This window comes from Suncus etruscus, chromosome 5 (assembly GCF_024139225.1).
Source record: "Suncus etruscus isolate mSunEtr1 chromosome 5, mSunEtr1.pri.cur, whole genome shotgun sequence".
In the NCBI taxonomy this organism is placed as follows: Eukaryota; Metazoa; Chordata; class Mammalia; order Eulipotyphla; family Soricidae; genus Suncus; species Suncus etruscus.
In genome coordinates this window covers 31027781-31052079 of record NC_064852.1, presented here as the reverse complement: position 1 = coordinate 31052079, position 24299 = coordinate 31027781, and the positions used below count along the sequence as shown (strand labels likewise).

The following is a 24299-nucleotide window of genomic DNA, read 5'->3' as shown; positions in this document are numbered from 1 at the left end:
CCAAATAAGATAGTCTTTTGTTACTCTTTAAGGGAGTGACCAGATTCTTAACAGAGCTCACTTGTACCCTCCTACCTTCCTCCTCTTCCTTATACAATTACATAATGTTTTGACATTTTTATTTATTCTTTCTGTTATTCTTGATCTGAGTTTCATTTAACTTTTAGAAGTGACTTGTCCCATGATTCACAAGAGACAAAAATTTCCATTCATGGGGCCGGGAAGGTGGCACTAGAGGTAAGGTGTCTGCCTTGCAAGCGGTTCAATCCCCCGGTGTCCCGTATGGTCCCCCCGAAGCCAGGGGCTATTTCTGAGCCAGGAGTAACCCTTGAGCATCAAACGGGTGTGGCCCAAAAACAAAACAAAACAAAAAATTCCATTCATGGTTTTCATGTACCCCAGTGTTAATGCCACATGAGGATAATTATCTGTTCCTGTGAATAAAAATGTACCTTTGCTGAGATATATTTGAATTGTAAACCTAAAGTGAAGAAACTTCATATACAGATAATAAAATATTGGCATTGCTTATGTCTCAAAAACTGAGTTTAAATTTAAATTAAAATATTGCTGAGGTCTGTTTTGTTTTGTTTTGGTACTTTTTCAGGTTGATAATCAGTTATCAGGAACAATGTTTCCTGTTATATTCCATCCCGTGGCCCCTCCAAAATCAATTGCTTTGGATTCAGGTAAAAATAAAATTGATAAGGTTAAGTAGAATTTATTTTGACCTACTACAAAACTTGATTTACTTTTCTTCTTGCTTTTGTTCTTTTCTTAGAACCTAAACCTTTTATTGATGTGAGTATCATCACAAGATTCAATGAGTACAGTAAGGTCTTACAGTTCAAGTAAGTAGTCTTTATAAGGAGTTTAAAATGAGAATCTACTTTAAATTTAAGTTTGGCTCATTTGAAAAGTGACTTGTATAAATGTAAATATTATTTCCTGGGGGCTGGAGCCATATAACAGTGCTATATACGGTGTTTTCCTTGCATGCAACCAACCCAGGTTCTATCCCTGGCATCTCATATGGTCCCCCAAGATAGCCAGGAGTGATTCTTGAGCACAGAGCTAGGAGTAAGTAACCCCTTAGTACTGTGGGTATGGCTCCAAAATGAAAAACAAAAATTTCCCACTTGCATATATTAATTCACCTTTGTCAAGTAATTTTTCGTGTTGAAACTTATTTCAGTAATTGGTCTAAGTATTTTAAAGGGTAAAATTTCTTCGATTACTGTATCATCTCCCATTGTATTTAAAATTAGACAATGGAAAGTATAAAATATAATATATTTCATGTGTTTATTGTGTTCTTTAAATTTTAAAAATTGAATAATGTATTTGTAATATGATAAATATGGGTTAGGGACTTTAAATGCCAAATGTTAAATTGAAGTATTAGTTTAATGAGTCCATTAGTAAAAATTTAGTCTAAATAGTTGTGATTTGTGGGGCCAGAGTGATAGTAGAGCAGGTAGGGTGCTTTTATTACATGTGATGACCCTTGTTTGATCCCCAGTATTTTATCTCTGAGCACTTCCAGGAGTAATTCCTGAGTACAGAGCCAGTAATTCCTGAGCATTACAATGTTAGTCCTCAACCAAAAAAATGGATATGATCTTGTAAGTTATACTCAAATATACCACTGAATTCTACCTTATTGGTCCCTAATACAACACTTTTAAGAAATGAAGGAACAAGGCCTTTACTGTAGCTTTCAACTTAATGTAGCATTTTAGCTTTAAAAATGACAAGATTTGATAGAACAATTTGATAGAAACTGACAAGATTTGATAGAAAAAATATCCTATTTTTTTCCATAGGTATTTTATGGTCCTCATTCAGGAAATGGCCTTGAAAGTTGACCAGGCATTTCTAGGAGCTATTCTTGCATTATTTACCCCAACAACAGATCCTGAAGCTGAAAGAAAAAGGGTAACATTTTTTATTTTGGGGGAAAATTGTATGATTAAAACATTCAAATCAACCATATTTTGGGGAAAAATAATGGTACTAGAGAAAAAATATAAAATAAAAACTTTTGATTTAATCTTTTTCAGACGAAGTTAATCCAACAAGATATTGATGCTTTAAACACAGAATTAATGGAGACATCAATGACTGATATGTCAATTCTCAGTTTCTTTGAACATTTCCATATTTCTCCTGTCAAGGTTTGATATATAGATTATTTTAGAAATTAAGCAATGTAGTTGTAGAACTTTTAAATTGTCCACATACAACTATTGGATTTTAATTTGTTGCATCAAATATTTCTCAGGAATTTTGTTTGATTAATTGAAATAATTAAGGCAGTTCTCTGTGACATATGTACAACCATAATTCCCACACAGTGAAAGCACCAGAGCATGTGCTCTAGTCTTGAATTAATAACCCCTTTATACAAGGAAGAAGCTGACAAAAGCATTTCTTAATTAAGCGAAGAAGTGCTCACCCACATTTAATGTTTTGGTTGCACTTTGTAACTACTATCACTGTCTGAACAGAAAACTATAATGGCTGTCCTAACCATACTGTGAAAATGCTGAAGTAGGTATTATACTGTGATGTGGTGGTTTTTACCCTTCCAAAATTTGATTGTAACTAAGGAAGTGGAAAATTGGATACCTTTCGTTGGCCCGATTTTGTATTTTATGAACCCATTTTCTTCCAGCCTTTTGTGGTTCTTTTTAGCTTTTATAGGGGAAGGTGACTGCTTAGTAAATTCACAAGCGCTATCAACCATAGCATTCTAAACTTGTGTAATGGGCCAGATTTATAATTAAGTAACTCTTTAAAATATTGATGATCCTTTACATTTGCAAAAACTGTTTACAGCACTTTGTTTTCAATTTCAGACACCAATAGCTTCAGCTAAATGAATGGATTTATAAAATGAAATTATTATTTTAAATTGGTGGTATCATGTGTTTATCATAGTTAAGTTTAAAATTGGTAGGCAATTTTTTTCATTATTAAGTAAAATTATGTGTGAGATTGAAAACTACTTTCAATATTGACTAAATTGTTATATCAGAGTTACTGTGGAAGATATAAAATGACTAATCTAGCAAAATATTAAAGATTGTTACTGCCTCTTTATATATTTTGGCACATGGAAATTGTGCAGTGAAGTTGAATAATGAAAATTATGAGCTACAGTTAGTTTCTTGTTCTATGATGGCTTTACCTCAGGGAAAGGCTGCATCTTCTCTCCTAAACTTACCCATCTGGTTCTCAAGATTCTCTGACTCTGCAGGTAGGCAAAAGCCAGTATAGGAACTATTAGGCTTTCCTGGCTTTATCCCAAGTCAGCTTATTGAACTCTAGAAGGCTTTATGGCAGTATGAGAGAGGAGAGTCATCTGTTTTATTGATACACATTGAAGTATATTTGCTTAAATATTCTGGCATTACTGCACTTTATGACCCAGTTTGAAGAAGCAGCTGCTGAATGGGAATGGGAAGGTTTCATGTTGAAATATTGTGCCTTGGGGATTTGTGGAAGCCACAATCCTTATGATTCTTCTAAAATTTTATTTAGCAGTTTCACTGTTATAATTCTCCTGCCATTGTTACTCTAATTATTGTAGAGTTAGAACATGATAGTTACTGTTAATTGTCATAAATTATTTTAATTGAATGAAAATAATCGCTCATTATTTTAACTTAAGATACTTAAGATACACTCTTAGTATGTTTTTTCCCCTAAAATGATTGTTATTTGTATAAAATGTTTTGGACCCTTTCATATGAACACAGTAGCATTTATATACACTGTAATTTAAGGTATAGTTTTATTTTTGAAAGAGACTACTTTTTATTTTATTAAAGAAAATAAGATCCATGTGAGCTAGTCATTTTACTGTATTGAGTAACAAGTGATAATTTTCTGTTTTTTTCTTTCACCCTACCCCATTTACACCCCTGATTTATAATACTGTTTATGATAAGAGTTTCATGCATACAGTGTTCCAACTAGTGTGTCCTCTTCCCTCCATAAATGTACCAATATCCTCTCCATCCAACCTAATGTCCCCTAATGGTAAGCTTGATTCTGTTGACTGTTATTCAGGTTCTGTTGCCTTTGGCCTTTTTTATTTGGCTTTTATTATTCAACTTTACTCAGCATGATACTTTCAGATCCATCCATAAAACAGAAAACTGCATTTGTTTTATATCTGAGTAGTATCCTGTTATGTATATATACCACAGTTTCTTTAACCAGTCATCAGTTCTGGGTCTCTTGGTATTCTTTCCAGATTTTGGCTACTGTGTATAGTGCTACAATGAATTGAGTTGCACAAATGTCTTTTCAAAGAAGAGACTATTTCAAAACTGTTTTTGGGCTTTGGGGATATATGCTAAATGCTATATGGTAGCTCAATTTTAATTTTTTTGAAGATTATCCAATGGGACTTCAATGATGTTGAATCAGTCAACCTTCTCACCACAGTGGATGAAGACATGCTTTTCTCACCCACTGTTTATGTCTAGGACCAAAACTAAAAGATCTGACATATGTTTATATGACATATGTTTATATCTTTATTTGTCTCATGTATTATCACTTTTATGCTTTTAACCTTTATTTATTGATCCTTATTTTTCCTTTTAGTTGCATTTGAGTCTGTCTTTGGGTTCTGGAGGTGAAGAGGCAGACAAAGAGAAACAAGAAATGATTGCAATTCATTCCATCAACCTGTTGTTAAAAAGTATAGGTGCAACTCTTACAGATGTGGATGATGTTATATTCAAGTAAGAATCACCTTAAAGTATGTTGGGAGGTTTCTACCAATGTTATGTTTCTAGATATTCTCCTCATTTGTACTAGACTATTAGCTTCTAGTAATGATAATTTTTGCTTCTTAGACTTGAAGGAAACTTCTGAATTAGGCTCTTTTGATATGCTTATTTAACTCATTTCCACTGTCCTTGTATACTACTAATTTTTATAGTAATTATAGGGTTATGTAAAAGTCAACATGAATACATTAAGCAAAAATAGCTGATTTTTATAAAATCTCTAAAGTAAGTTTAAAAGTTAATGGAAAAAGTTCAATGAAATATATAAAATAGATTTGACTATGTAAAATTAAACTATAACACAACCATCAAAAATAAAGTTTTAAAAATCTAGGAAAATAAAATAACAGGTAGGATAAATGATTAATTGTAATCATTGATAAGAAAGTCCCCCAATGTCATAATTGACTAAGGTCAATCTAATAATTTACATTTAATGACTGATAGTATTTGAAATGTTCTACTTTATTATTTGTTAATGACTGTGCCAATTAAAGTAAATTATCAAAGAATTCAAAATGTGAGCAGTACTAACTAAAATACTAAAGAGGAATGGGTTTAAGAAATGGGTACTTCATTTTTATTATTTGTATGACTAGGAAGGAAGCTACATATTTATAGCTGTATATCTGTAGTGCTATAGTTATCATTGTGTTGCATTTCAAGGTTATATTTTGAATTGACATCCTAAAATGAATTTTAATCTTTCACTTATTAATACTTCTTTTAGGAATTTCTTCCCAAATCCAACATACAACCAAAGTTATAATCAATGTACACATCACAATTTTAATTATGATAACAAAATTTAAAAGTAGATTTAAGATTAGAAAACCTTATGTTCATTTGTGTTAATGGTGGCACTTATTCATTAAAAGTGGTTGCTAGAATTTTGATAACATAGAGACATTCCAATTCACAATATTGAGTGTAAAATGCAGGCAAAATAGTACAGGGGTTAAGGCACTTGCCTTGAACCCAGGAAATCTGGATTTAGTTTCTGGCACTATATATGATCCCCTGACCAGGAGTGATCCCTGAACACAGGGTTAAGCCTTGGGTACTACAGGCATGGAGCACAAACAAGCAATAATGCATAAACATATAGTAAGTATTTTTAAACTACCTATAATTGAAGATATAAAATGACAAACAAGAAAAAGTCAAAAGCCCTCTAGTGTGTAATAAGATTGTTATTGACTACTTAGGGGGCCTCCTAAGTAGAGATCATCATGGGGCCTTGGTGTCATTCCTGATACTGCCTGAACAACATAGTGGATGGTTCACTAAGGATTATAGTACTGGGACCAGTATAGGCACCCTCAGAGTAATACCAATTGACATGCACAGCATGAACCCTATACCTTGTACTGTCACCATAGCCTTGAGGTCATCTTTTAAAATCCTCTTTTAGTAGTAAATATTTTTAAAGACTGTAATAGAGAATGCACTATTTTGTCATTTATTGCCATATAAGACTTGATCATAAATTATATATGATAGATGTGGAATGTTATTGGTTCAATTGGCAATTGCAATTATAATGTGTCAAGTTTCTGTTTTTAAGATATAGTATTTGGGGGCTGGAGTGGTGGCGCAGTGGTAGGGCATTTGCCTTACACGCATTTTACCTAGGATAGACCACAGTTCGATCCCCTGGTTTCCCATATGGTCCCTCAAGCTAGGTGCAATTTCTGAGCTATAGCCAGGAGTAACCCCTGAGCATCATGGGTGTGGCCCAAACTCCCCCCCCAAAAAAGATATATTCTTTATTATTATATATAATTATATATATATTATATTATTGAATATTTGTTTCTCTTCCCAGACTTGCTTATTATGAAATTCGCTATCAGTTTTACAATAGAGATCAGCTCATGTGGAGTGTTGTCAGGCATTACAGTGAACAGGTAATTCCTCTTCTAATAACTCCTCAGATACATACCTTATAAGTCACCAAACAAAATATTTGTGTACTATATGTCATATATATATCTTGATTCACAATTTTTCTACCTAGTGATCTTTTTGACTGAATCATTACTTTTTTAAGCTCTCTCTCCTATCTCACCCTTTGGGAAATGGTGGGCATTGATGGTGGGAAGATTGCACTGGTGAAAGGGGTATTCTTTTTTGTAACTAAACTCCAACTACAAACATGTTTGTAATTAAGGTGCTTAAATAAAGATATTATTATAAAAACAATAAATAATGAATGGTTGCCTACCTAAAAATAAATAAGCTTTATTTAAGTACAATGGTTTATATAGTTAATGATACAGCTGTTTTGGGCATTCAGTGTTCTAACACCAATCTGACTGAACACCAGTGTGACCTTTCCCCCACAAATATTCCCAGATTTCCACCCTCCCACCATAAGCTTGCCCCTTTAGCAGGCACAAAATATTTTACTTTATATTACTTGTTACAACACATACTAATCAAAAATTACTCTTGCATTAATAATTTATTTTGTAAAAGGAATTGTTAGGATGGATGTGATGGGGTGATACACACTTTCTAGCTCTTTAGAAATGGCCTCCATGGACTTTTTTTTTCAATATGTCTTACCACATTATTTTACCATGTTGGGGAAGAACAGTGGTTGGATTTGATTTCTTTAATGACTCCAACTTCCAATTTTTTGTCTGGTGAATTATGGTATAAATTCTAAGTCAGCCCCATTCTTGTGCTCAGCTACTCTGTGGTTTGAGTAGTCTAACCAGAGGCCTACAGTGGTTTTAAGACCAAGAATCTTAAATGGATAGAAACCATTTCTTCCAAGGTATATATAGACATTATGAGCATTACCTGTTCAGATGAGAATAGATTTTCATGTTATTTTTCTTTTTATCTTAGTTGTTCTTTAATAATAATGGAATGTTAGCTATTTTATATTTTATATATTTGATAACAGTATAAAATAGCTAACAGTTACTGAACGTATATACTTTATGCATATCCAGGTATAGAAGAGAAGTGTGATAAGCCTCACATTTTTATAGATGAAAAATTGATGTCAATGGAAATTAATTAAAGTGACTGTGATAAAATCAGATAATTGTAAAATGCCAAAGCTTCAAGCCTAGTTCTTTCCAATTAGAAAGCCCCCTGTAAAGAATTTGTCACATAAATTCAAGTAAGGGACACGGTACTGATTATTCTGCACAGCTTTTCTTTAAATAGTCTTAACTTAATCCTTACTCTTCTCTTTCCTACTGTACCATGGTAATTTTTACAATACTTTGTAAAAACAGTATTTTCTTTTCCTTTAGTTCTTGAAACAGATGTATGTACTTGTGTTGGGCTTAGATGTACTTGGAAACCCATTTGGATTAATCAGAGGTCTATCTGAAGGAGTCGAAGCTTTATTCTATGAACCCTTCCAGGTATTGCTCTTTGATTTATATATAGGTCTAGGGAAATAGTTGTAACTTTTAGAAAATGACTATTTCATTTTAACTTATCTGTAATTATAGTTTTGAAATCTCAAAACATCACTTTTGGGGCCAGGGAGATAGTACAGTGGTTTGAATGTTTATCTTGCATGTGACCAACCCAGGTTTGATCCCCAGCAGTCCCATATGATCCCCCAAGCCTTCCAGGAGTGTTTCCTTAGTATAGAGCTAGGAACAATTCTGGAGCACTGCTATGTATGACTCAAAAAAACAAAAAACAAAAAACAAAACAAAACAAAACAAAAAAACAACCCAACAAAACCAAAAACAAAGAATATCTACCATTTTTATAAATATATTTAAAAGTACTTAAGATGACAAAAGATTGTTTTAGAATTGTGTATTTCCAGGAATTAATGTAGTTATGAAGAAGAGAGCTGGGTGGATCAGGAGTGTTTCATTTTCACCACTGTGGGAAGAAGTAATTGGCCATTAAAAGCTGTTTTTGTTTCCTATTCAAGCTTTTCTTCAACCTCCGTTTGCAATGGTTCTCAAACTATGGCCTGCGGGCCACATATTGTATTTATTCCCATTTTGTTTCTTCATTTCTAAATGAGATATATGCAGTGTGCATAGAAATTTGTTCATAATTTTTGTTTTTACTATAATTTGGCTCTCCAACAGTCTGAAGGACAGTGAACTGTTTAAAAAGTTTGAGGACCCCTGGTTTAGAGGATCCAGAAGTCCAAAGTAGGAAGAATGTATATATATGTTTTTGGATCACACCTGGCAGTGCTCAGGGGCTACCCCTGGCTCTACGCTCAGAAATTGCTCCTGGAAGGCTCGAGGGACCATATGGGATGCTGGGATTCAAACCACTATCCTTCTGCATACAAGGCAAACGCCTTACCTCCATGCTATCTCTCTGGCCCCTAGGAAGAATTTTTGAAGGGAGAAATAATAATTAAGAGGTTAAGAGCTGATCTATATGTATGGGTGATCAGTCTGAATGGTGCCTGAGTGACAAGGCCACAGGCTGTGATTGATGGGTTGGAGTTAGCAAATAGTTCCTGTCTAGCATTTTTTTTTTATCTGAAAATGCCGAAAGCAAAGTGATCTTTGAGCATGCAGGCTTTCGCTCCATCATTGCTGGATCAGAGGTTGGGAACTGTCTTTGTGGTGTTGCTGGTCCATGACAGAATTTGTCTCTTAATAGAACTACTAAAGTACTAGAATAAAAGTCTTATTATTTTAATTCTAAACAACAAAATTCTTTTTGGCTAGGGTGCTGTTCAGGGTCCTGAAGAATTTGCTGAGGGTTTAGTGATTGGAGTGAGAAGTCTTTTTGGACACACCGTAGGTAAGTGTTTAGTTGTGTGTGCATGCATATAAGTATCTGCACACAAGGTACAGATAGTAAAGTTTTGTGTACCCAAATATGTATCTTCTAACACACTTAACAGATACAGTAACATTATGTACATATGCAGATGAATTCACGTAGTGTAGACAGTAAAGTTACTATAAAGCACATTGTTGATGAGCAAAAGGTGATTATATGTAATTTAAAGGTGACTCTCTTCTCACAGTTTCTTCTAAAATATGTATTCCCTTGACTCAAATGGAAAATAATTTAATATTGACTGGCAGGGAGTTTTATATTAGTATATTTTAAAGAGTTTTTATTTTTTTAATAAATGCAATTTATTGTATTATATTGTAAAAGTAAAGTCATATGTCTCTCTATATGAAATGTAATTTTAGTCACCTGTCATGCTGTATATTTTAGCTCTGCGCTCTAAAAAAATGTGGCTGATGTCTCTGTGCTTTGTGCCAGGTGGTGCGGCAGGAGTTGTATCTCGTATCACTGGTTCTGTTGGGAAAGGACTGGCAGCAATTACAATGGACAGGGAGTATCAGCAAAAGAGAAGAGAAGAAATGGGCCGGCAGCCTAAAGATTTTGGAGACAGCCTGGCCCGAGGCGGGAAGGGTCTCCTTCGTGTGAGTGTCCTTGAATCTCCAGAACCCTCAGCCACTCTGGTGGGCTCCTCGTGGTTAGGTTCTGCTTATAAATTACGGTCTATTGGAATGGTAGTAAGGGACAGTGGTGGCTTTCTGTCACCTTTTTGTTCTTTCCTGATTATTCACCACCAGATTTGTTCCCCAAGTTCCAAATCATGTCAACACTTGGGCTAGTGCAGAAGCAGTAATGATGACAGGTTAGCACCAATCTGAGAGGGAAGCAATAAGCAGAGAAATAACAGTGCATGATGGTTCTAAATCAGGGGAAGAGAAATTCTTCTGATCATTCTATTGATCCTTCCTAGGATTGGTTGATCCCTACCTTTGGGGAGAGGAAATGAAATGCCCATAGGTTAAACATTGCCTCTTACTACTTCTCAGAATTTTAGCAATTACACAGGCTTATATATGGAAACTATTTAATTACACAAACAATATAAGAACAATTTCTTTATAAATGATCTTAAGAACTTATTATTTCTTTTACTGAAATGAAGTCATTATTGTCCTCTAATCTCTTCCCAGCATGCATGCATCCTTCTATTCTCTAGTTACTGTCATTATTTGATAATTATCATTATTGATAATTCTGGATAATGTTAAAAAACTGTAACTGTTTTCTTCGTTGCCAGTGACTTTTATTGTTGAGTGTTGTCTCCTTTGATGTTCTTTATTTGTATGTTATTTTATTTTAAAAATAATTTTTTGTTTTTTCGGGCCACACCCATTTGATGCTCAAAGGTTACTCCTGGCTAAGTGCTCAGAAATTGCCCCTGGCTTGGGGGGAACATATGGGACGCCAGGGAATCGAACTGTGGTCCTTCCTTGGCTAGCGCTTGCAAGGCAGACACCTTACCTCTAGCGCTACCTCGCTGGCCCCTAAAAATCATTTTTATTAAAAGTAGTTTTTATTAAGACTTATTTAGAAAGATGTAAGGGGATAGAAAGGGAGAAGCTTATGTTCAAGAGAGAACAAGGGCTTAAAAAGCAAGCCTATTTGTGAGTTTTTAGCTTAACAAAAGTTGATGTTTTAACAATAATCTGTAAATTTTATTTTTTTTCTTTTGAATTAAAGTTCTATTTAATTAAAGAACCATAGTTTACAAAATTATTGGTAGTTGGGTTTTAGGCATATAATGTTCTTGTACTGTTCCCGATACCAGTGCCAACTTCCCTGCATCAGGATTCCCAGATTTCCTCCCCTCATTACCCTCAGAATACCTCCTTGGCAGACATATTTATAGTTAAGGTAATGTGTTTACAACGGTGCTGGCATTTATGGGCTTGTGATACACATTACCCTCCTTTTCCCCACCATCAACATGTCCCAAATGCCTCACACATACCTCTCTGTCACTTCTCACTCACCTGCTCTCCTTGATCTGGAGTTCTCAGTCTGATTCCAGTTCCCAGATTTTATTATCAATTGGCCAGATCTATTCCCTGTTTCTCTGTTTCATCTCCCCAGATGAGTGAGAACTTCCTACGATCTTTGAGGTTTCTGCCCGTCATAAACCTTTCATTTTCAATATTCTATACTCACTGAAATTTATAAAAAAAATCAATTACAACCAATCATTAGACTTTTGGGATTATTTGGCTCTGTTCACTCATTTTTTTTTTTTCTGTCAAGGAAACTGAGGCTTAGAGAGATATCAGCTTCATGGTTGTATAACTTGCTGATGCCACAGCCAAATTTAGAATCATTATTTTGCAGTTCTCTCTATTATATGGGGTTTTCATTTAAAATATTTATTTATTTATTTAAAAATTATAATCCTCATTCAAATACATGTCCACAAAAAATCTTTAGGGGCTAAGGAGATAATACAGCATATAAGGTTTTTGCCTTGCATGTGGCTGACTCAGGTTTGATCCCTTGCACCTGTATGCTCCCCTGAACTTCACCAGGAGTAAAAAGCCAGTAATCAATACTGACTACTGATAAAAATTTACTAAAACCATTTTTTATGGCAAATCCAGTTTATTGAAGGCAGTGTTTTATACCACAAAGGCAAAGAAGTGAGCATCTCGATCTAAGGAAGTTTAAATAGGTACACCAAACTGATATGATGTTTTTTGCTCAAGTTTTTAAAAATTATTTAAAGCATTATACATGGACGGGTATATATACATGGAGAGTTCTTATGCTGAGCAATTTTTTTTTAAACCAAAAACCAACAACAAAAAGTCCATGTATAAATATTGTTTCTGATATGTCTGTGGAGACCTCTAGTGGTTGGTTTAAAATTCAAGCCTGGCTTGCCTTAATATCTAATTTCTTTTTCAGGGGGTTTTTGGTGGAGTGACTGGAATAATAACAAAGCCTGTAGAGGGTAGGTTGAAAATGTTCCCTTTCTTCTTTATTGAGTTTGAATAGTTGTTACATAGTAAATGTAGTAATATGTGATTGTTACTAGCCATTAGATTGAATCACTGACTTTACTGATCTTACGTTGATAGTCTTTAATTGTATAATGAGCTTTCTTTCTTTCATAGTAGAAAGGCTAAGTATTGTGATTCAGCTTTCCACTGCTGTTTCACAGGTAAAATAGATTCACAACTAAAATAGACTTTGTACTCTCAGGAGCAATGGGCTCATTTAAAAAAGAGATCCTCTTTAACCCTGAGCACCACAAGGCTTGAACAGCATACATCCTCAGGCCCTCTTGTCAACTTATAGGCTGGAGGGGCTGAATATCACTGGAAATGGCCTGGGACCCTGAGTGCCACTTCAGACGCCCCTCTGCAAAGGAAAAAACACCTCTTAATGTGAATATTGTTATCCTATTAAAATACTGGTTTACTTTATTCCCTGACTCCCCTTTCAAAATCCTAAATGAATTCTCTGAGGCAATTGACAAACTAATTTCTATATTCATGTGGAATATGAATACAGAAAATATTTATATAGAAAATAACCAGAATAATTTTGAAAAGTTCAAAGTTGGAATATTTTTATTATTCAATTTAAGAACTTGCTATCAAGCGAAGTTACTATATACCTAAAGAATATGATACTGGGATACAGATATATCTAGATCAGTGGATCTAAATTGATGTTATAGAATAAAACCCCAAAATTTTGGATCAGTTGATCCTGGGTCATGATGTCAAGATGATTCCATAAGCAAAAAACCAGTCATTTCAACAAATGGTGCTGGGAATTGTGTATAATCGTTGATTAAATGAACACTTCCAGCAATCTCACTTCTGGAGAATTAAAAGCATATATTTACTCAAACACCTGAATAAAAATATCATTAGTAACATTAGTCATGATAGCTTGGATGTAAATAAAATATCCATGAAGTAGTGCATGATGAACAAACATGTGCTGCTATATGTGGATAGGAAAGAAAAAGTACTGAAACAAATTGGATGAACCATTATAGCATGATGCTATGTGAGAATAGAAAAACACATAAGACCAATATTTTGCCTGATTGTGTTTTTGGGAAATGCCTATGATAGGCAGATCCAAGAAGATGAAGAGTCTGTTACTGGCTTCCTAACAAGAATGAAGAGAGTGTGAATACAGAGGTGCCAAGAGTTGTAGGTGATGGGACATAGAAAATGACAGCCAATGCATATGGGTTGTTTATTTTTTCATGAGGTTATTCCTCCCAAAAAGTCAAAGTTGTGAAGGTTGTTTTACAAGTCAGGATACTCAAAATGGCTTATTCTGTGCACTTTAATGAATAAGTTGGTGACATATAATGTAAATTATATCTTAATAAGTTATAATATGTTTTATTCTATGATAAAATATAATACAGTTTATTTCAGCAGATTATATGTATTTGTACATGTACACACACTTATGTGCATAAATCTTCCAGTGATATTTAGGAGAGGATACTTTCTGGTCATTTTTGAGACAAAGTAGACACAGGTACTGCTGAACATGTGTTTCACATCAGTCACTTTTAGCACATCTCATGGTTGCAAACAGGGTTTGTTATATCATAGATTACTGGATCATCCTCCCAGAGTCTTCATGGACCTGGAAGTAGGGCCAAGATTTGAAATTTTATCACACTTTAAGGACACTGCTTCACTTTATTTATATATCTTGACTAAGTTCAGCCTCATTAAAAAGCCACGTTCTAGAGACTTCCTGGATTAAAAAGTTCAGTGTTGGTGTAAGGCTTTGCTGAGCTCTGTCTTGATTTTTTTTTGTGTGTGTGAAGCAAAGATTTTTTTAAATTTATATATATATATATATATGTATAATTTTTATTTTGACCATAGTGGCTTATATATCTTTCACAGTAATATTTTAGGTACATATTAACATTGAATCAGGGGAATTCCCATCACCAAATTTGTCCTCCCTCCACCCCCATTCACATCTTGCATCCCATATCCCCCATCCTCATACCCCTCCCCCCCGGGCTGCTAGAATAAGTGGACCCCTCTGTGTCTAGCTTACTACTTAGTGATCGTACAACTGTTTGGTCTTGGTACCCTCCATTATTTCCCCTCTATTTGAGAGGCGAAACTAGATAGTTCAAGTTTTTTGTTTGAAGAAAAGAAAAGCAATAAAATGGGGAAAAATCAAATAAGCTGGAAATGGGCGGAGTCCTTCTAGAGGCTCTCAACCTCAGTTTGAGAGAAGAAAGGGAAAAAGGAATTGAAACATCACAACAATACAAAAAGAAATATCAGATAAAAAATCCATTGAGCACTACAGCAATAAAAAGAAGTACCACATAATAGCCATGGACCTGAAATAAAAACATAACAGAGCACAAAGAGGAAAGGAAAAAAAATGGAGACAACAACTTCAATATCCACACCAAAACAAAGTAGTCAAAATAAATAAATAAATAGCTAAATAAATAAAAAATATTATTTTGTGCTTTTTTGTTTGTTTGTTTGTTTTCTGCATAGGCACAGTAAACATTGGGGACATTAGAAAGGGAATTCCCTTAGCTTAAGAGATACAGGGTTTCTCCACCTATGAAGTATACTGTCATGGGAATAGCTATAGACTCCTGAAGCAAAGAAGTTTTTATTTAACAAAACTTACTTGAAAAAGATGTGAGCAAGGAGATGGGAAGGAATACATATTCAAGAGAGAACACAAACTTTGTCAGAGTGGAAAAATGTCAAGCAAAGAGACAACCAAATGAGATAGATGTTCAGGGAGAACTTGGACTTGATGAGCAAGCCAAATTTGCTTATTTTAAAATATCTTTATATTTGCATTATTTTTGCTTTATAAAGGTGCGAAAAAGGAAGGAGCTGCAGGATTCTTTAAAGGGATTGGGAAGGGACTGGTGGGTGCCGTGGCTCGCCCGACTGGTGGGATCATAGATATGGCCAGCAGCACCTTCCAAGGGATTCAGAGGTGAGTGAGGACAATCTGTGTGCAGGTGAGTGTGTGCTGACCGCCACTGGGTCTACTTGAGTAGGTCACAGACATGAATGTACTCCTAGGCGGGGTGTATTAGCAAGGACTAAAAAGATACAACTTTCATGGCTTAGTTTCCTTTTTATTCAAGAAATGTTTTTACTAACTGCTGGAGTCAAAGAACTGTGCAAAAAAGCAAGCATACAGAGTAGCCAATCTGTAAGAAAGGTAGGAGTTTAGAGTCTTTGCTTTAAGACATTAGTAAAAGCAATTATTTAGAATTATTTTTGATTATTTTTGTTAGTTCCTAAGATAATATTAATGAGGTTATTGTTTATTCAACATGTATATTTGTATTATTTTGAAATCTACTCACAAATGTTTTTAAACTTACTCTTTGACCTCTTCCAGGGCAGCAGAATCCATTGAGGAGGTTTCCAGCCTACGCCCCCCTCGCTTGATACATGAAGATGGCATTATTCGCCCCTATGACAGACAGGAATCCGAAGGCTATGATTTATTTGAGGTCTGAATTTTGTTCTTTGTAATTCAAAGTAAAATTTTATTTTAAATATTTCTAGGACCAGAATTTCAAGGGTGGAATTTTTATTTAAGTTCCCAATTTATGAACATTTTCAGAATTACATAGGTAGTATGGTTTGTAGAGTAGAATTTGTGGAGTGGGAATAAGTGGTAATTTGTTTTTCTGCACAGGAACAAAGCTTTTTTATGTGTGTGTGCAGAAAGAGTGTTAAAAGAAATCAGATAGTTTTTTTTCTTCTTCTTCTCCTATTTGTGTCATTTAGTTAACCCTGTTAACTGTGGCTTTCTGATTTGTAGCTAAGTACTGAAATTTCATGGATCTTTTCTCCCAACCAAAATAATTAATTTAGATTATTCTGTTAATCTAGACTTATTCAGGTATACAGAAGCTGGAAGAGAAAAAATGATCATATACACTTACAATCTTTTTAAGACAAAAATGTTTAGTGTTTTTTTACCTTTTATTTTTAGGTTTAACTTTACTAAATTTATATAATATATGCCTATATATTACTGTTTTCCTAAAATGAATTTTGGTTCTAAATTTACTGTTTTGAATTTTGACTTTAAGATTAAAATGGCTCATCGTTATTCTTAGGCTTCATTTTTTTTTTTTATTGTACGTGATTGCATTTTGTCTTTCTGCATGCTTCTAACTTTATTTTCTTTCTTTTTCTGCCTACACAGCAAGAACTGGAAAAACAGGAGTAAATGTTTCCTATATTACTTTATTTCATCCTTAAAAATCAAAACAAACTGTGGTATTGACTATCTTTGATTTATTTAGATTAAAAATCCATTTTGATGAAGTTTCTTTCCAATTTTTACACCTAACATAACCCTTTGTTCTAAATGGCTTGACTGTAAAGACAAATGATGATATGCCTGGTAACACTGTATTGGAATAAGAGAGCAATATAAAATACTAGGGGATATAGCAAATTGGCCCTCTTCTCCTTTTAGTGACTAAAAGATTGTTGAGCTCATAAGCAGATACTTTTGCTCTCATTGTGAAAAATGGTATCTTGTGCTATCTGTGTGCCCTACAGGTAAAATTGAGTCAAAGGAGAATTATGTCCTCTCTACTATAAGTATTGTATGTGTTTGTGAGTTCTGATGATGTAATAACATAACTGTTTCATAAATCACCATCAGCTTATTTATGTTACAGCACTATTGACTGGACATATATTTCAATAATTTACATATCAATTTCAATTAAGGGGTCTCTCCTTAGATCTCAAGTAAGAGTTAGGAAATCATTTTTCAGCATATTTTTCTTTAATCTTCCTTTTTTCTTTTTTCAACACTCATCTCAAGATAAATGACAATAATTGTATAACTATGTCAATTCATCTGTTATTTTGTATGTGTGCGTGCAACAAGATAGTTCTTCTTAAAAATTAGAAAGATGTGAGGGGAGAAAAAGAAGTATATGTTCCAAAGAGAACAAAAGCTTTTCCAGAATGAAAATAGGCAAGCAAAGATACATGAAGTCAAGCAAGAGAGGTACATGTTTAAGGGAGAATATGGGCTTGAAGAGCAAGCCTAGTATTTATGCCTTTTAAAAAAGGAATCTCCTTGGCTAGAAAGATAGTAGGGGTAAAGTGCTTGCCTTTGGGAGCAACCCCAGTTTTATTCTCGGCGCCATCTATGATCCCCTGAACACCTCCTGGAGTGAACTCTTTGCACAGGGCCAGGAATAAGTCCTGAGCACTGCTGGGTATGGCCCAAAAAAAAAAAATAAAAAGCACATAAACAGAAATAGAATCTTCTTGTTGGATACAGTTAAGAAAACTACTTTTGTAGTAGTATGTTACATAAGTAATGAATTACTTGTGAATTTACAGATATCTTTGATTTAAAAAAATTAACCCTCTGTTTTTTAAATTATTAGAGAGGATTTGTTTTAGTAAGTACAATGATAATTACAAATTATCATTGAAATTAGTATCTCATAATTAATTTTCATAATAGTTATTTTGATCTTTTCCGTAAGATTAGAAATTTAAATTTTGATATAACAGTATCATGATTAGTACTTTTCTTGCTTCTCCATATTGAAACCAAAATTTAAATTTAGCTTTAATTATTGTACATCACATAGAATAAAATAATTAATATGCATTTGCTCAGTTGGGTTGTATGTTTCTTAAAATATAGTTATCAATAGACTAAATTGAATGCTTTACGCTTAAAACAAAAGAATGACATTTCAAAGACCAACCTAAATCCGTAGCTGACAAACTTTTCTTGTGCCTAGATAATTGAGGGTTGTCAAAAAGTGTCACTGCATGTAGGGTTCCCTATGGGAATCAAGCACAATAACTAATTCAAAATGATGTCGTAAGTCATCTCTAATAATTACCCTTCCTTCTTATGTAAAAGCAACAGTTTTTAAATTTTTCCTGAATATTGCAATTTTAGTGAGATTTGGGGAAGCTATTAACTTGTTAAAATCTTTTTCTTTACTCATTGCTTACTTTTTGTTTGACTTACTAACTTTTCCTTTTCACAACTACAAATCAGAAATGCAAATTTACACTTTTATTATTTTAGCTAAATACATCAATTTGTCTGATTCATTTTGTTAAAAGGAACTTTTTAAACTTAAATATATTTTAGCTAATGAAGAACTAGAAGGATTGTACTTTTTTCCATGAGAGGACATGGGGGTTTCTTTTTCTTAGGTGACAAGGATTTGCATTGGAAATTTAAAATTTTGTGTTTTCTTATCTACCTTGCTGTCATCAGTACTGGATATGCAAAATGAATAAGACCTCCATCCTTAAGAGACTAAGTATATATAGCAAAATGTATAAATATTCAATAAAGATCAGTAGAGCTTAAATTTTGTCTTGCTAGATTTTTAAATATGGCTATATTAAAATAAGATTTGAGAATCTTTTTATTTACCCCATTTTATTTTTTCCTGACAGTTGTTCAGATTTTTTATAATTGTGAAGGTTGCTTAATAGTATTTGATAATATACTATGTTTTCTTAGGACATAATCTTCCTTTATTCTCTGTTCTCCTAAGACAGTTACGATTTGCATATACATATAAATATATTAATACATGCATGCATATATTTATATATACTCATATATCTTGCCAGTTTTTAATATTTATCTTGATTCACAAACTTAAGTTGATGCATATTAAAAATGATGTTACTTTCTTTTGCCTTTTAGCTATATTTTTCCATCTTAATGGAAATGCTTTATTCTTAATTCTTGCATTTCCATCTTTCAAGAAGTACCTTATATTATTTTTGGCCATTTTGCGTTCTTGACACTAAAGTTACTTTTCTTATGTACTAACCATAATAATACATTATACCTGTTGCTTTTTTTTCATATCTTGTGCTATTTTGTTCGATTTTACTTGAAAAATTGAATACAGCTGACCTGGGTTTGATCTCTAGTATCCCATATGGTCTCCTTCACTGCCAGGAGTAATTCCTGAGTACTGCCAGTGTGACATTAAAAACAAACTTGAAAAATTGAATGTTTATGCCAGACATTGTAAATTCCTTAAGTTGCATTCTGGGAAAGGAAGAGCTACTATTTTATCAACTAATTTAGTCTGCTGCTGCCATCAGTGACCAAATATCTTAATTTGAATTTCAGAATAGAGTGAATGTTCAAGGTTTTTATAATGTTTTATGGTGATAATATAATTTAAAATATTCCAGTGGTTTAAAGCACAATAACCTGATAGCTAATGATAATGTACACAGAATGGAAAGTGAGTTTTATTTCTTGTATATTGCATCTCATAGCTAAATGTTTCTAAATATTTAAATTTCAAAGCTGAGAATAAAGGCACTAAATTTGTATGTTAATTTTCCATTTGGGGATGGAGAAGTTATGTAACAGGTAAGGCGCTTGCCTTGCAGGTGATCTCCTTGGAACTTATTCTGGTCCCCCAAATCCTGAGAGAAGTGATCCCTGAGTACAGAACTAGAAATAGGCACTAAGCACAGTTAGATGTGACCCTAAAACAAACAGATATTCCCATTTCTCTTTTAAAAAATTAAGATAAATGTTTTAGATTTTATCTAGTTCTTAGGCAAAATGCGAATGAAGTGACTGAAAATTTTTCTCTCTGAGACTCAGTGAGAATGAACTTCCAATTCTGTAGGGTTGCATCTTATTCATGATTTTCATAACAGTTAAGGAATTATGGGAAACCAAATACCTTTAAAAATTGCTCATTTCAACATTGAGATAATTGTTCTCTGCTTGTGATTATCATTGATTATATTATCCTTTAAATAGCCTTAGTGTTATAGTATTAGTTTTAAATGTTTAAGTCTTTTTTAGGTGTGTTTATGGTGTGTATTTTCATATATATATATATATTATCTGATCTTTAATCCAGCATAATTAATGTCATTAATATTGCCTTAGCAATCATTATTTTTAAAAGCTATTTTATTGGTTTTAATGTATGTGTTAAATAGTCTTGATTGGAAAGAAAATGTATTTTAATGTAAATGTATTTACATTTGAATTATTTTGTTTGTAATTTATTTTAGCAATAAATGCTATTTAAAATCTTAGAGACTTTGATATTTGTTTTAATATTGTCACTGCATAGTAACAAATATTCAAAACATTAAATGTCAGTAACTTTGAAAAATTACTTTGAAAAATACTATGTCTCTTCTGCTATGCAAATCAGTTATTTTTAAACTTATAAAAAGGCTCACAGGCCCCTTTAAATAATCTTATGAAAGATATCAACTGAAAAATTTATTATATCACATTTTTATCACATAAAATAGAAATGTATACATCCCAAAGTTCTCCAGAAACCTCAGTTTACGAATACTTGTAATATTCTAATGTCACAATAATAGCTTACTTATATTTCATAAATGAAAATGCATCATTATTTCTGGTAATATTTTAAATTTTGATACTGAAAAATTGAGTGAATTTAACCTGAATATCATTCAGTAATAATTTAATACATGTACTTGTTTTTAAGGCACAATAGAAATTAATTAATAAAAGCATGTTCTAAATATTTTTCTAGATTTCAATTGTAAAATGTGTAAAAAATTGTGTTTTTGCTTCTAGTAATGTTTCCTGGCTAGCACTATTATCATAACTAGCCTTATATATACTATGGAAATACTATTTAAATGTCTGTACTACCGGAATCTTGAATCTAATTTTCTTTTTACAGAATCATGTCAAAAAGCTAGAAGGAGAGAGTTATCGATACCACTGTACTGTTGCTGGACACAGGAAGACATTTCTTATGATTACAAATAGGTAATAATAAAGTTTGTAATTTCAAAGCACAATTTTTCAAATATAACTACAGAGATCATGAAAATTTTAAAAACTAATATAGCAGAGGATTTAGAAAACTATTATTCATGTATAAAATTTCATTACTATAGAATAAAGAAATATTGATAGTCAGATGAGAGCTTCTTTTCTGACTCTCTTTTAAGTGATGCTGACACTAAGACTCCTTGCTTAGGGGCTTACCCCCAGTTATTCAGCTATTTAAAATTTGTGCCTGAAGCTGAACTTTGAGTCTTTGAGCACAGCAGTGATTCTGTGATATATGAATTATAAAACTATGTATGGAGAATAGATTTACATTTTCAATTTTTTGTTTATTTCTGAGCCACACCTGGCAGTGCTCAGGGCTTACTTCTGGGTCTGCACTTAGGGATCCCTACTAGGAGGGCTCAGATTATCACATGGCGTACTCTGGATACAATGTGGGTCAGCCCTGTGCAACACAATTGCCCTCCTTGCTGTACTATCTATTACTCCAGCTCCTAAGAGTCCTTTACTTAAGATCTTCAAGTAACTCAACATATGGCAGTGGGACTAGGTATATCTTCTGTTTTAAGATAATGGCTTTATATTTGATGTAAGCATTTCATGAAAATGTCACTGTATACACTATACCTCTGTGTTTTCTTCAAGTGAATTGAGATAACATAGTAATTTTAACAGAACTTAATTTTGACAGAAATATGACAAGGTGGTTAGTAAAATGGTATTCTTTGCCAGTATGTGAATTAATCTTTTTGGAATTCTAGAAACTCTTCTTTAATCAAAGTAGGTATCATTATGTAGATATTTTTTCTTCAATGGTAGCATAAAATAGTATTTTTTTTAATATAAATTTTTATTTTGATCATAGTGGCTTACATATTGTTGACAATAATATTTTAGGTACATATTTACATAAAATCAGGGGGGATTCCCATCGCCAAATTGTCATCCCTACGCCTCCGTTTCTATCCTACCTCCCTTTTCCTTTTCCCTCACCCCAGGGCGGCTAGAATATGTGGTCCCCTCTGTATCTAACCCACTACTTAGTAGTCTTGCACCTGTTTGGTCTTGATGCCTCCCTTATTTCCCCCTCTAACTGGAGTCAGGACTAGCTAGTTCAAGTTGCGTGGTTTTGTTTGAAGGAGAAAAAATAAACTGGGGTAAGAGTCTAATACCCCGAAAATGGGCAGAGTCCTTCTAAAGGCTCTCATCATCAATCTGGGAGATGGAGAAAAAGTAGGTGAAACACTCCACTAGTACCAAAAGAAGTGTCAAATATCCAGTGAGGGCTCCAGCTATATCGATAAGCACCACACAGAGCAGACAAAACAAACAAACAAACAAGTAGAAAAAAAAACAAAACAAAAACAGACAAACAAAAATCACGCCATGGTCTTGAATTAAGAAACATGGCATAGCACATAACGAAAGACAAGAAAGGAAGAGAAAAAAAAATAAGTATAATTGGGGACTACACTTTCAATAATCACACCCAAACAGAGAAATCGACCAAAATAGATTGGTAAATCAAAAATAATAATAACAATAATAAATAAAGGTAATATATATATTTATATCAAAAAATAACCAAGGTTTTGTGCTTTTTGTATTTTTGTTTTTTCCCTCCTGCACTGGCACAGTAAATATTGGGGTCATTCGAAAAAGAATTCACTTGGCCTAAGAGATATGGGATTTCTCCGTCCTTGGAGCATACTGTCATGGGATCAACTCTAGACATTGCTCAGGATCCTTTACTTTCCCGGTGGTGTTTTTTTTTTGTTTGTTTGTTTTTGTTTTTCTTCTTTCTTTTTTTTTTTCCTTTGGTGTGTGGAAGACTTCTGCTCTGTGTTTAGAGGTCTCAGTATCTGTACAGATCCTGAGGTGGGACTTATGATGAAGTCAGTCTTTGTGGTTCTAGAGGTTCTGTTACCTCAGTGTCGTTTTAATCCATCTTCTGTGGTTGATGATCTTGGTCTTTGCACTGAGCCTAGGGTGGCACCTAGGATAGCATCTTTCTTTGTGCTCCCAAAAGCCCCATTCCATTACAATTGTCTCTGCCGGATCTTTGGGGCTGGGGATCATGATTCTTGTGCAGGTCATAGTTCAAACCCTAAACTAGGGCTTATTTATTGGTCCCAAGATGTATACAGTCTGGTCGTGGATCAAGCAGCCAGTCATCTGTAAATCCCGATCTTGGGTTTTTGTCCTACCAAAGGGAGCCAAGACTTCTGGTTTTGTCTTGTCGTTAGTTGGTAAGGTAGGCTAATCTGCTCTAAGGTCAAGATGATCGCATTTTCCCCGTTGTCAGGATATCATGTTAGAGCTGGGCCTTGTTGTTGGTCTCGTCGTATTAAGGCCGTCCTGGATGGAGTTTGTTTCCTGCAGCTGTTGTGAAGAGCTGTGCCGTTTCTATGTCGGGGATCCAGGGTTCAAGGCTGGATGAATGGTATCTAATCACCTGAGGTCTAATTTGATTCCACATGACATATTTTCAAGGCAGGAGATATCCCTATATTTTAAATAACTATGAGTTCCTATCTCTAGTAGATAAGAGCTCTCTTTTATTTTTTTTAAATGTAAAATTTCCCCTTTACTTAGTGTGCCTTTGTAGGGGGAAGTGGTGCTACATTATAATGTCTGTGTATTCGTGGGTGGACTGATGGGATAACAGTCACAGGTCACATACCAAAAAACGAAGAAAAAAAAAGGGGGGGGGGATTGAAACTGTATGTGCTCACAAATATATATGAAGGACAAACATTTAAAAAAAGATAAATAGGGGCCGGGCGGTGGCGCTGAAGGTAAGGTGCCTGCCTTGCCTGCGCTAGCCTAGGACGGACCGCGGTTCGATCCCCC

The 24299-nt window shown here is 33.8% G+C and overlaps 1 protein-coding gene across 1 annotated transcript in view; it reads left to right on the top strand.

Annotated features, from left to right (window-relative positions):
* Nucleotides 1-24299, top strand: part of VPS13C (vacuolar protein sorting 13 homolog C) — a 194194-nt gene that overhangs the window by 154345 nt on the left and 15550 nt on the right. The window contains 13 exon segments of the mRNA XM_049773747.1: nt 608-689; nt 782-851; nt 1827-1938; nt 2064-2177; nt 4621-4760; nt 6637-6718; nt 8084-8197; nt 9491-9566; nt 10044-10207; nt 12519-12564; nt 15461-15584; nt 15999-16113; nt 21331-21419. Coding sequence (XP_049629704.1) covers nt 608-689; nt 782-851; nt 1827-1938; nt 2064-2177; nt 4621-4760; nt 6637-6718; nt 8084-8197; nt 9491-9566; nt 10044-10207; nt 12519-12564; nt 15461-15584; nt 15999-16113; nt 21331-21419 — 1328 coding nt within the window.